The 12,953-nt window shown below is 40.8% G+C and overlaps 1 protein-coding gene across 5 annotated transcripts in view; it reads left to right on the top strand.

The window, feature by feature from the left end:
• zranb3 (zinc finger, RAN-binding domain containing 3) overlaps positions 1-12,953 on the top strand; it is a 102,874-nt gene that overhangs the window by 58,902 nt on the left and 31,019 nt on the right. For all 5 annotated transcript variants that reach the window (XM_052028316.1, XM_052028325.1, XM_052028336.1 and 2 more), the window contains exons 11-12: positions 1,421-1,540; positions 3,371-3,550. In XM_052028316.1, the coding sequence (XP_051884276.1) occupies positions 1,421-1,540; positions 3,371-3,550 (300 nt within the window). The remainder of the gene's footprint in view (positions 1-1,420; positions 1,541-3,370; positions 3,551-12,953) is intronic.

The following is a 12,953-nucleotide window of genomic DNA, read 5'->3' on the forward strand; positions in this document are numbered from 1 at the left end:
TTTTTATATGTGTATATATTTATATATAGTCTCTACAATTGTTCGTTCCTGGCAACAGCTTTGTCAATCTCGTCTCCACCCATTTCAGTGCAATCGTATCTTTCCTGTAATGTGACCAGAAATGTGTGCAGCGCTCGAGCTGTGGGCTAACTTGCATTGCATACCCTTTGGGCATAATCTCCCTGTTCTTGTGTTCTATGCCTCAGCTATTGAAGGAAAGGGTGCCACCTTATTTGCTGCAGTTAATGATCTGTGCACAAATACATTAGTTTCCACTTCTCTGTATGTAAATTCCCTTGACAATTTTCTGCCCAAGTGACCAGAACACCTATTTCTTCCTGCAGTTTAATGTTTTTCTCCTCACTGTCAATCATGTGCCTAATTTTTATATCATCAGCAGTCATCTTTATCATTTCCCTACATTTAAGTCTACATTGGAAGAAGGTGTAAGGGAGATGTCAGGGATAAGTTTCTTTACACAGGGAGTGGTGGGTGCGTGGAATGCACTGCCAGCAGAGGTTGTGGGGGCAGATACATTAGGGACATTTAAGAGACTCTCAGATAGACACATGAATGATAGAAAAATAGGGGGCAATGTGGGAGGGAAGGGTTAGATAGATCTTAGCGCAGGATAAAATGTCGGCACAACATTGTGGGCCGAAGGGCCTGTACTGTGCTGTAGTGTTCTATGTTCTATCATTAATAAATACCACAAAAATCAAGGAACTAAATCCCAAGCCCAAATGAATCCCACTGGTAACAGTCTTCTCATCACAAAAACACCTATTTACTCTTTGTTTCCTGATACTCGGTCAATTTTTGATCTAATTTGCCATTTTGCTAAATCAATTCTTAGACGAGTAGATTTGGCTTTGACCCCCTTTATTCTGATTTATTATTTATTCTTTTCAACAACTATGCTAAAGCAGACATGATTATGATCATTACCACAAAAATACTCTCCCACTAATATTTCTTCCACCCGCCTACCAACATTTCCTAAAACTGTCCAAAATTGCAAACTTTTGTCCCTCTCCTCCTACCCCCCTCCCCACTTTCTTAACTTCTCATACCCTCCTCCCGCAAAGCTAGTTTAAATTGTTCCCAATGACAGTAGCAAACCTGCAAGGATGTCTGTCCCAGAACCGCTGATGTGCAACCTGTCTGACATATACAGCCCCATTTTTATCTATGCCCCTCCATCCTGCACCATCTCTCCAGCCACACATCATTATCCTTGCATTTCTAAGCACACTGGCATGTTACACCAGAAGTAATTGAAAGTATGGACTTGACACAGAATGATCTTAGATCTCAGTTTGTATTCGAGGTTCAAAATCTTTTAGAATCATCCAATTGTTACCTTAACTCTCAGTTTTTGTTCTGTAAATGAAACGTCATGGAACATCTATTTGTTTAGGTACGATATGTAAGAATCGATGGCAATGTTCCATCATCAGAAAGGATTCATCTTGTCCATCAGTTTCAGAATGATCCGAAGGTGCAAGTTGCAATTCTTAGCATCAAAGCTGCTGGACAGGTATTATGGCTACAATAAATTACCTTCATCTGTTGATTTTATTTGAGATATGTCAATCTTAATTAGCAAAAAAGGTATTAAGTGCTGTTGGATGTTATTTAGAATGTTAGTGTTAATTCTTGTTAAAAATCTTCCGTTCATTTTTGTGTTCCTTTCCTTTCTGAAGAGAACTGAAATATATAAATCAAGTTTATCATTCAGCCATTTGTCTTTTTAGTACATTTTTTTTCCTCATTGTTCCATTTAGTGTTTATATAAATCATTTTTCTGAGCCCCTTTTTCGTTGATTTATATTTTTTCCAATAACTTCTAATTTCTAACAATTTTTTTGTTACTTTGTTTCTACTCACTGATTTATTAAGCAATAGCTAAAATACTTAAAACGCCTAAATACACCAACCTGTCTGTCCTCGGCCTTCTCAGCTACTAGAGTGTAGCACGCAAACTAGAAGAACAACACCTCATATTCCACGTGGGTAGTCTACAACCCAATGGTATGAGTATTGAATTTTCCAATTTCAGGTAACCCATACTTGTTGTGTTTCCTGTTTTCTTCGACCCCCCCCCCCCCCCTCCTTTCTGGTCCCCTCATTTTTGTTCTCTTTCCCATTCTACCGTTCCCCCTCCAGTTTCCATCTACCTACTACCCACACACTTCATCCTCTGTATCCCCTCCCCATGTGCTTCCATCTGTCGTTCATCTCTCCCTTAATGTTTCCCATTATCATCTTCCTTTCATCAGCTTCCAACGCTTGCACCCTTTCCAACTATCACCCACCTGCCTCTGTCTCCCAAATCCCTCTTCCCCCTCCCCCACCTGGCTCCTTCTGCCCATCATCCTTCACTCTTCCTTGGTCCACTTATCACCTATCGGGCCCTCTCTACCGCACCCCCCCCCCCCCCCCCCCCAATACTGGCTGTCTTCCCTTTTCACTGTCAATCCTGATGCACAGTCTCGACCTGAACCATCAGCAATTCCTCTGCTTGACCCAATGAGTTCCTCCAGAGTTTTTTTTTGCTCCAGATTCCATTATCTGCAATCTCTTGTGTCTCCATCTAAATAATTCGGTAATTATCTACATAACAGTAACAAGTTGATGTCATAATGGCCTATTGCTCAATTTATGTTTCCTCTCCCCACTAATCCCAACCTCAGCAGGGTTGTTTGTGGCATTGACTCCTTTAAAATGAAGAAAGATTATGAATGAGTGAGCTTGTGCATGTGTGATCATCAGTGACGCTTTTGAAAGATTTTAACAACCTTAAAAGTCATTGGTGGAACTGTTTAGGCCTTTAGTTTGACGTGTGAAATACTTTGAGTAATTTATCAATGACAAGAATCCAACACAAATCTTTTTGACTCTGCTATTCTGCTAATCTGTTTCTTGTCCCTTTTAACTCCGGCATTCTCAGTAGGCTTTCTCACAATATTGCTCTGAGCCATATCTAGTTAGAGTTGCATAAAGAACAAGATGTTACTTTGAATCTTTTCTTCTTTGCTTCTCTGAGAAATTCCTCATCCTTATTTTATCCTTCTTCATTATAAGGATGCTGTGGTACTGAATTCAGCTGAATGCAACGTCACAGAGTAATGCAATTATTTTTGTGCATGCCTGTGCATTAATACAAAAGTCTAATGTGTCATTCTTTTGCTATTACTTGACCTTTAAATCAGTAAGCAGCTACTTTCCTCTTATCTTTTGGAATTCTTTTATCTTTAAAATCTTTGGGTTCTGGAGCATTGATTAGTCAGGATCTTTATTGGTTAACCAATGTGATTCTACCAAAATATGTGTAATTGTCTAAGTTTTCCTTTTCAATCTCGTGTAGGGTTTAACATTTACAGCTGCTACACATGTTGTCTTTGCTGAGCTGTACTGGGATCCAGGTCACTTACTGCAGGCAGAAGATCGAGCTCACCGAATAGGACAGTGTAGTTCAGTTCACATTTATTATCTCATTGCCAAAGGAACACTGGACTCATTCATGTGGAACATGCTAAAGCGTAAGGTACGTTTTCAATGATAGATATTTGAGTGTTTATGCAATAGAAATATGCTGGACAGAAGAAATCCATTCAGCCCATTGTGGTGGGTCTTGATCTTTTGAGAGCATGGTCTATTGACTCCCATTTCACTTCCCCTGACATCCCCCTTATACCTTTCTCCAATCACGTTAAAATTATGTCCCCTCGTGTTAGCCATTGTTGCATTGGGAAAAAATCTCTGACTGTCCACTCGATCCATGTCTCTTATCATCTTGCACACCTCTATCAAGTCACCTCTCATCTTTCTCTCCAAAGAGAAAAGCCCCAGCTCGCTCAACCTATCCTCATAAGACATGCTCTCCAATCCAGGCAGCATCCTGATAAATCTCCTCTGCACCCTCTCTAAAGCTTCCACATCCTTCCTATAATGAGGCAACCAGAACTGAACACAATACTTCAAGTGTGGTCTGACCAGAGTTCTATAGAGCTGCAACATTACCTCGTGGCTCTTGAACTCAATACCCCAACTAATGAAGGCCAACACTCCATACACCTTCTTAACAACCCTATCGACCTGGGTGACAACCTTGAGGGATCTATGGACGTGGACCCCAAGATCCCTCTGTTCCTCCACACTGCAAAGAGTCCTGCCATTAACCTTGTATTCTGCCTTCAAATTCGATCTCCTGAAGTGTATCACTTCACACTTATCCAGGTTGAACTCCATCTGCCACTTCTCAGCCCAGCTCTGCATTCTATCAATATCGTGTTGTAATCCACAGCAACCTTCTACACTATCTACAACACTACCAACCTTTGTATCATCAGCAAACTTACTAACCCACACTTCCACATTCTCATCCAATTTTCTTATAAATATCACAAAGAACGGGTCCCAGAACTGATCACTGCGGAACACCACTGGTCACTGACCTCCAGGCAGAATACGCTCCCTCTACCACCACCCTCTGTCTTCTATGAACGAGCCAATTCCGAATTAACACAGGCAGGTTTCTCTGGATCCCATGCCTCCTGACTTTCTGAATAAGCCTTCCATGAGGAACCTTGTCAAACACCTTACTAAAATCCATGTACGCCACATCCACTGCTCTATCTTCATCAATGTGCTTTGTCACATCCTCAAAGAATTCAGTCAAGCTTGTGAGGCACGACCTGCCCCTTACAAAGCCACGCTGACTGTCCCTAATCAGCCTATGCTTCTCTAAATGCCCATAAATCCTGTCTCTCAGAATCTTTTCCAGTAATTTGCCCACCACTGAAGTAAGACTCACTGGTCTGTAATTCTCAGGGTTATCCCTACTCCCTTTCTTAAACAAAGGAACAACATTTGCCACCCTCCAACCAGTGAGGATGGCCAGTGAGGATGCAAAGATCGTCGCCAAAGGCACAGCAATCTCTTCCCTAGCTTCCCGTAATAACCTTGGATATATCCCATCTGGCCCCGGTGACTTATCTATCCTAATGTTTTTCAGTAGCTCCAGCACATCTTCTTTTCTCACGTCGACATGCCCTAGCATGTCATATGCCATCCTCACAAATGTCGTCTCTCTCTCTCACTCTCTCTCTCTGGTGAATACTGAAGCAAAGTATTCATTAAGGACCTTCCCTACCTCTTCCGACTCCAGGCACATGTTTCCTCTTTTATCCTTGATCAGTCCTACCCTCACTCTAGTCATCATCTTATTCTTCACATACATGCAGAACACCTTGGGGTTTTCCTTGATCCTACTCGTCAAGGATTTCTTATGCCCCCTTCTAGCTCTCCTAAGTCCATTCTTAAGCTGCCTCCTGGCTACCTTGTAACTCTCCAGAGCCCTGTCTGATCCATGCTTTCTAAACCTCAGGTAAGCTTCTTTCTTCCTCTTGACAAGACATTCTACATCTTATGTCAACCACGGTTCCTTCACTCTACCATCCTTACCCTGCTTCAATGGGACAAACCTATCCAGAGCCCCATACAAGTATTCCTTAAACAACCTCCACATTTCTGCTGTGCACTTCCCCAAGAACATCTGTTCCCAATTAACGCTCCCAAGTTCCTGCCTAATAGCATCACAATTCCCCCTCCCCCAGGTAAATACTTTACCATATCGTCTGCTCCTATCCCTCTCCAAGGCTATGGTAAAGGTCAAGGAGTTATGGTCACCATTTCCAAAATGCTCTCCCACCGAGAGATCTGAAACCTGATCAGGCTCATTGCCTAGTACCAGGTCCAGTAAGGCCTCTCCTCTCGTCGGCCTGTCCACATACTGTGTCAGGAATCACTAAGGAGGTGCCAATCAATATTAGGGAAGTTGAAATCACCCATGACAACAACCCTGTTAATTTTGCACCTCTCCAAAATCTGCATCCGAATCTGCTCCTCAGCATCTCTGCTGTTGGGGGGTCTGTAGAATACTCCCAATAGAGTGATCGCTCCCTTCCTGTTTCTGCCTTCCACCCACACTGACTCAGTGGACGATTCCTCCAGGACATCCTCCCTTTCTACAGCTGTGACACTGTCCCTAATCAGTAAAGCCACTCCCCCACCTCTTTTACCTCTGTCCCTGTCCCTTTCGAAACATCTAAACCCCGGAATATCCAGCAGTCATTCCTGCCCTTGCGATAGCCAAGTCTCTGTAATGGCCACCATTTCATAGTTCCACCCACTTACCCACGCTCTAAGTTCATCAGCCTTATTCCTGATACTTCTCGCATTAAAGTAGACACACTTCAGCCCATCCAACTGACTGCAATTTTGCCCTCTCAACTGCCTATCCTTCCTCACAGTCTTTCTACACTCTGCATCTACTTGTACACTAAATGAACCAAGCTCTGACCTATCACTCTGGTTCCCATCCCCCACCAAACTAGTTTAAACCCTCCCCAACAGTTCTAGCAAACCTGCCCACAAGAATGTTGGTCCCCCTTTTGTACAAGTCGTACCTTCCTCAGAAGAGATCCCAATGATCAACAAATCTGAAACCCTGCCCCCCGCACCAATTTCTCAGCCAAGCATTCATCTGCCAAATCATCCTATTCTTACCCTCACTGGCACATGGGACAGGCAGCAATCCAGAGATTACTACCCTTGAGGTCCTGCTTTTCAGCTTCCTACTTAACTCCCTATATTTCCCCCTTCAGGACCTCATCTCTTTTTTACCTATGTCATTGGTACCAATGTGTACCATGACCTCTGGCTGTTCACCCTCCCCCTTCAGAATGCTGTGGACTCGATCCGAAACGTCCCTGACCCTGGCACTGGGCAGGCAACATAGCATCCGGGAGTCTCTTTCACGTCCACAGAATCTTAATTTTACTCCATTAAAACCCAGTTCTAACATTAAACATTTCTATTACACTTAGTACTTCATTTAGAGCTCATGATGCATTCCCATTAACAAGACCCCTAAGGAATTTGGAAGTAGAAAGGGTAATTATACATGATATTTAGAGAGGAGCATTATTAACAGTCCTGCTCTGCTGATAATCTGCTACAAACTCCTGTCCTCCCTGTTGCTACATCCTGCTACGCCAAGAACTTGGCATGATCTGTTGGTGCCCCATGGTGTAGAGAGGCTGCCTGTGAGGGCAGTTGTTAGGTGGGTCAACATATGGGGTGCGACTGCCCGGTACTGAGACGTGGACCTCTGGATTACCCGCTGGTTGACATACTGAGTGTGGGACGAGGCAGCACCTACTCTATGCCTGCTCAGATTCTAGGATAATGGAAGCTGCTGTACTCCTCTCTTTTTATTTCATTGCAGAGCCCTCTCCAACTTGGAGATTTCTCCATGGTAACAAGCTTACTGGCCAGCAATCACTGTTGAATGTTGCCATAGAGAAATCTCCAGGCTGGGAGGGCTGTTAAGCCAAACAAAGAGAGGGAGAGACTGCAGCTTCTAACACATCCAACATGTTCCTGGCACAGCAGTATGTAGTCCAAGCAGCTATCTATTGAAGCATCGGGGCAATGTACCTTTGAGTGTTTAGACTGGAGAACCAAGAACGCTAACAAATCAGACAGGATAGTGTTACATTGGGTATTGTAATTCTTTCTAACATTTTCAGTTTTGAGGAAACCTATCTCTGTTTCCTTAAAGTCTTCACAAACCTGTATTCCCTCTACACTGCTTCCATTCTGGTTGATCTCTTTTCCACTTTCTCCAAGATTCTGACATTCTTCCAAGAGTGTCATACCTGCAATTGCAGACAGTGTGGTTTAATCAGTGATTAACCAAGTTGTAATGTTATATCCTTCTTGCTTTTATACATTACCCCTCCATTTATAAAGTCAAAGATTCTCTATTCTTGTGTCTTTTCCATATGACTATCTACCTTAAAATGTTTATTAACCAACCCTCCCAGATCTTTGTTCTTGTGCACCCTATAAAATGTTAAAATTTTGTAAATTTTTTTGGATGTAATGAGACTCAATTAAAACTGTCACAGGGCACAAATCTTGAGGGGACGGTGGGGGTAACTCTTGAGCAGGAAGAGTGAAGATGGTTGACATGAGTAAAAAAAAACTGTAGTTGTTGGAAATCTGAAACAAACAAAAAATTGCTGGAAATACTCACCAGGTCAGGCAGCACCTGTGGAAAGGGAAGCAGTTAATGGTTCAAGTCTAGGACCCTTCTTCAGAACATTTCCTCGGGGTGTTCTGGTGAAGGTCACTGATCTGAAACAGTAATGGTGCTGCCTGCCCTCCTGAGTGTTTCCATCAATTTCTGTTCTGTTCTTTGCACGAATGAATCATGCAGACAGAAGGGAAGCCACTTGACCCACTGTGTCACTGTTGGTCCAAGAAGGGCCACCCGGCATAATCCCACCTCCTATAACTAGGTCCATAGTCTTGCAGGTCACAGCTCTTCAGCTACAGAACCAAGTACATGTTAAATGTGATGAGGTTTTCTGCTTCTACCATCCTTTCAGTCCGTGAGTTCTCGCCCCTATGTGAGAATGTTTTCCTCATCTTGTCTCTAGTCCTCGTACCACTTAATTTAAATGTTATGTTCCTGATATTTGACCCCTTAGCCAAGGGAAATAGAATCTTCCTGGTTAACATGATAATTGGTTTTCTGGCTAAGATTGGATAAGTAGAAATGGAAAATTAAAAAAAACATAAAATGCTGAAAATACACGGCCATATCTGTGAGAAGTAGAGTTAATATCTCGGGTCAAAGAATCTTTGCCAGAATACTTCTGATGAAGAGTGTTCAACCTGAAACGTTGGTTCTGTTTCTTTTCCCACAGATGCAGCCCGACCTGAGCATTTCCAGCATTTTCTATTTTTGTTTTAGATCTTGGTTTTCACGTGTCGGAACGGGAGCAGCCAAGTCCAGTGTTGCCAGGCAGGATGCCACTGAGGGTAGTGTAGCTTGTAGATCAAAGGCTGCAGTCAGGATGAAATCCGTGAGAAAGGCTAGTTTACCATTTTCACAGTCGTACAGGATATTGTTAGTGACACTTTAACAGAAAATGATTATTGGAGCTGGAAGGGTTGGGGGGAGCTCTCACATCATGGATAAGTTTGGAGAGGATATTAAAGGGAATTAGAGAGAAATGAGAAGAAGATTGAGATTTCAAGGCTAAGGCAATGTGGGATATGGAGTGGAATCCTATTTGGAATTATAGATGGATATCTTAAATGAAGCAGGGGGAAGCAGCAGAGGGAGTTCAATGGCTGCCTCGTTCTTAATGGGAAAGAGTCCATGATTTTGGAAGTGAGAGTGGAGAAGATGAGAGAAGGATTTAAGAAGAAAAGAACCCGGGGTTATCTCCTATGTATATCCAGGGAATAGCAGAGGATTTTGGATTAGTGTCAGTTTCAGTCATTAACAGATTTAGGACTGAATGGCAAAGCCATTTGCCTTTCGTGATCACTCAAGTGTGTTTGCCTTGGATTTAAGAGAGCGGAGATGGGACCCAGATCAGGGAAAATACCAACTAAGAAAAAACAAAGCTGTTAATGCAAAACTAGCAAGCAAAAGATGGAGTTGAAAATAGTGTGGACTTGATCAGTGAAGGCAGAAACGTTGAGGTGAATTGAGTGCCAGAAGCTGGAAGGTTGGGATATATAAAAGTGGAGTTACAAATGAATTGGGAGGAACCTTACTTTTCAGGGACAAGCATGGGAAGCAGTAGTTTTGGAAGAGGAAAGGGAAATGTGGGTGTAGAGTGATGCAAGGAGGTGATCATAGTATTGAGACAGTGGGAATATAAAAGCTATATGAGCAACAAGGTGAGGAGAATGGTCATGGAGTTAGATCTGTGAGCTTCTGTGCAGGACGATGGCGGACAGGAGGACAGTAAAGTGAGAAGAGAGAAAACATGATGAACTGAAGTGGAAGTTGATATCTGTTATGTTTAGGCAATTGTTCTTGAGGCAAAACACAGTGATAAATTACCTCAGTTTGGATTACATAAATCAAACAATGCTTTCATTACAGAGGGTGGGAAATACATTTGGTCAACAATCCAGAAACTGGTGAATGTTAAGGGAGTGACAGTTTGATGGACGTGGTTATCAAATGAGGCACAAGGGAACAGGATGTTTCAGATGAAAATGTTGACTGGAGGTGATAATTTCTGGCCCTTCGTACCAAGGAAGTTCTTCAAGTGTTACTTAAATGGAATTTATGCTGCACCATGCATATGGTTGCCGCATTCAAGGGATGAGTCTGTGCACTTGTTAGCCATTTTTCACATTTTCTTTCAATGTGTAAATCAAATTATTAGTACTGCTGTTTAACAAAACATTTAGCAATCTTGATACCTTGAAACCCATTAGAGCTTGCGACATGGGACTTGATAATTGCAGTGCTGGGTTCTACTGCCCTACAGTAGCTCTAATTTCCTCTTTCTTCAGATGTCTTTCTTTTTCAATCTTTTTATTAGTTTTCAAATTAATACAGATTGATATCTAGCAACAATATTTATACATGTAATACAAATATATCAGGATAACAATCATAGCATAGATAATCATAAAGAACAATAAAATATTTTAAAAATCTGTAGATCCAACGATCTCTTAGTAAATGAATATAATATAAAAGAAAGGAAAGAAAAAGATGTATTATATAAATTTTTTTAAAAACAAATCAATAAGAAAAATTGTAAACGATATAAACTAAGCAAACAAAAAAAATTTTTTAAAAAAACAAACAACAAAAAAAAGAAAAAAAAAACTGGGCTAAAATTTCTCAGTAGAAACAGAGCAATATTATGTCGTCAAGTCCGTTCCTCCAAGCTGAAAAGTTATTGAAAGGGGATCTATATCATATGAAAATATTGAATAAATGGACTGCAAATATCTTCAAATTTAAGCAAAGGATCAACAGTACCACTCCTAATTTTTTCCAAGTTTAAACATGATATAGTTTGAGAAAACCATTGAAAAGTAGTAGAGGGTATTTGATCCTTCCATTTAAGCAAAATGGATCGTTTGGCCATTAATGTAACAAAAGCAATCATACAGTTAGCGGAAGCAGATAAATGGCCAGAGTCTATCCTTGGTAATCCAAAAATTGCAGTGATATGGTGAGATTGTAAATCAATCTTCAATACGTTTGAAATAATGTTAAAAATGTCTTTCCAATATTTTTCCAGAAGAGGACAGGACCAAAACATATGTGTCAAAGAAGACACATTCGATTTACATCTATCACATAAAGGATTTATATGGTTATAAAAACGAGCTAAGTTATCTTTGGACATATGGGTCCTGTGGACTACCTTAAACTGTATCAACGAGTGTCTGGCACACATTGAAGATGTATTGACTAAATGAAGAATTTTCTTCCAAGTCTCTATAGGTATAGATGTCTGGAGTTCACTTTCCCATTCATTCTTAATTTTGTCTAATGATTCTAGACGTATTTTCATAATTAAATCATAAATTATCGCTATCAAGCCCTTCTGATAAGGATTAAGACCTAAAATTTTTTCCGTAGTTTCAATTTTGTAAGGTGTCGGAAAAGAGGGTATAGTAGTTTTTTAAAAATTTCTAATCTGCAAATATCGAAAAAAGTGTGATCTAGGCAAATTATATTTATTAGACAATTGTTCAAAAGATGAAAAACATTTATCAATGAATAGATCCCGAAAACATACTATTCCCTTCCTTTTCCATATGGAAAAAGCTGAGTCAGCTCTAGATGGATGAAAGAAAAAATTAGATTGAATGGGACTTGACAAATTTATTCAATCCAAAAAATTTACCAAATTGAAACCATATTCGTATTGTATGCTTCGATTTACTTTTCCTTTAAAGCGTGGGATAGTCTCTAACTCAGCTATTTTTTGCAGTTGTGCTGTTACAACTCTTACAACAAAAAAAAGATTTCTTCATAATCTCTCTCGTAGCCTCGTCAACATTTTAAATAATCAGTAATCCCTGACTCCCTGTTAACCCTATCAAAACTCTTCCTAATTCTCAAAATATCTTTAAATTGTCCTCAGCCTTTATCACCCTAGAGTCCTTATTTTAAAGCTCTCTATATTCAAATAAATCTGGACTGGCTTTGTCAATGGTGTTAAGTGTTCTTTCTGGAATGGGGATATCAAAAATTGGGCTTAGTGCTCAAAGTCAAACCTGGTGCAAATTTCTTATGACTTATTTATTCTTGTATACTGTGCACCTATGTATATAATCCTTAGTGTTAAATCATTTTTGTGGCATTGTCTATCTGTCCTTGCATAAGGCATGTAATGTTCTTGTCATTGGACTGCATTGGTATTACTGGATATTATTTTTGTTTCCATTTGGAAAGTGACCAGAGCAGCAGAGTGCTTCACCTAGCTACTTATTGTCAAAGGACATCCCCAGCCATGCCACTGAAAGGTGGAATTTCCCTGCCTTTGCATCGTAAAATGGCCCTTCCCTTCACCAGTCCAGCTCGACCAAGAATTTTTGGTACAATTGGGTGGCCGAACGGTGAGAGGACTCCACCAGAGAGAGACCCTCGCTCCCCTCAGGGTTTCGGGCTCACTTTGAGACTTCTGGGGTGAAAGGTGACTGGGGGAGGAAGGTGATTAGGTTAACATTGTCTAGGTTATTATTACCAAGGCACCGAGGTATTTTGGGCAAACAGTTAAATGAAGACACAAGCTGGCCTGAGTATTTTAAATTATAAATATTTAAATTATAGGTTCAACAGGTAAGGCAGCAACTACGGAGCAAGAGTTGATGTTTCAGTACAATGGCCCTTCATCGGTTCTGGAGAGAGGTTATTGACCTGTAATGTTCATTCTGCCTCTCTCTCAACACATCAGGATGGATCTATGTAAGATAAACTGAAGTGATAATGAAATTTATTGACAATCCAGAATTGTACAGCAGGGTTTAAGGTGATATACAACTAGACTTCAGAAATTATAACCAGTTTAGAAAGTTTCTCCATGAAGCATTTTGTTCATTAA

Source organism: Pristis pectinata, chromosome 1 (genome assembly GCF_009764475.1).
Source record: "Pristis pectinata isolate sPriPec2 chromosome 1, sPriPec2.1.pri, whole genome shotgun sequence".
NCBI lineage: Eukaryota > Metazoa > Chordata > Chondrichthyes > Rhinopristiformes > Pristidae > Pristis > Pristis pectinata.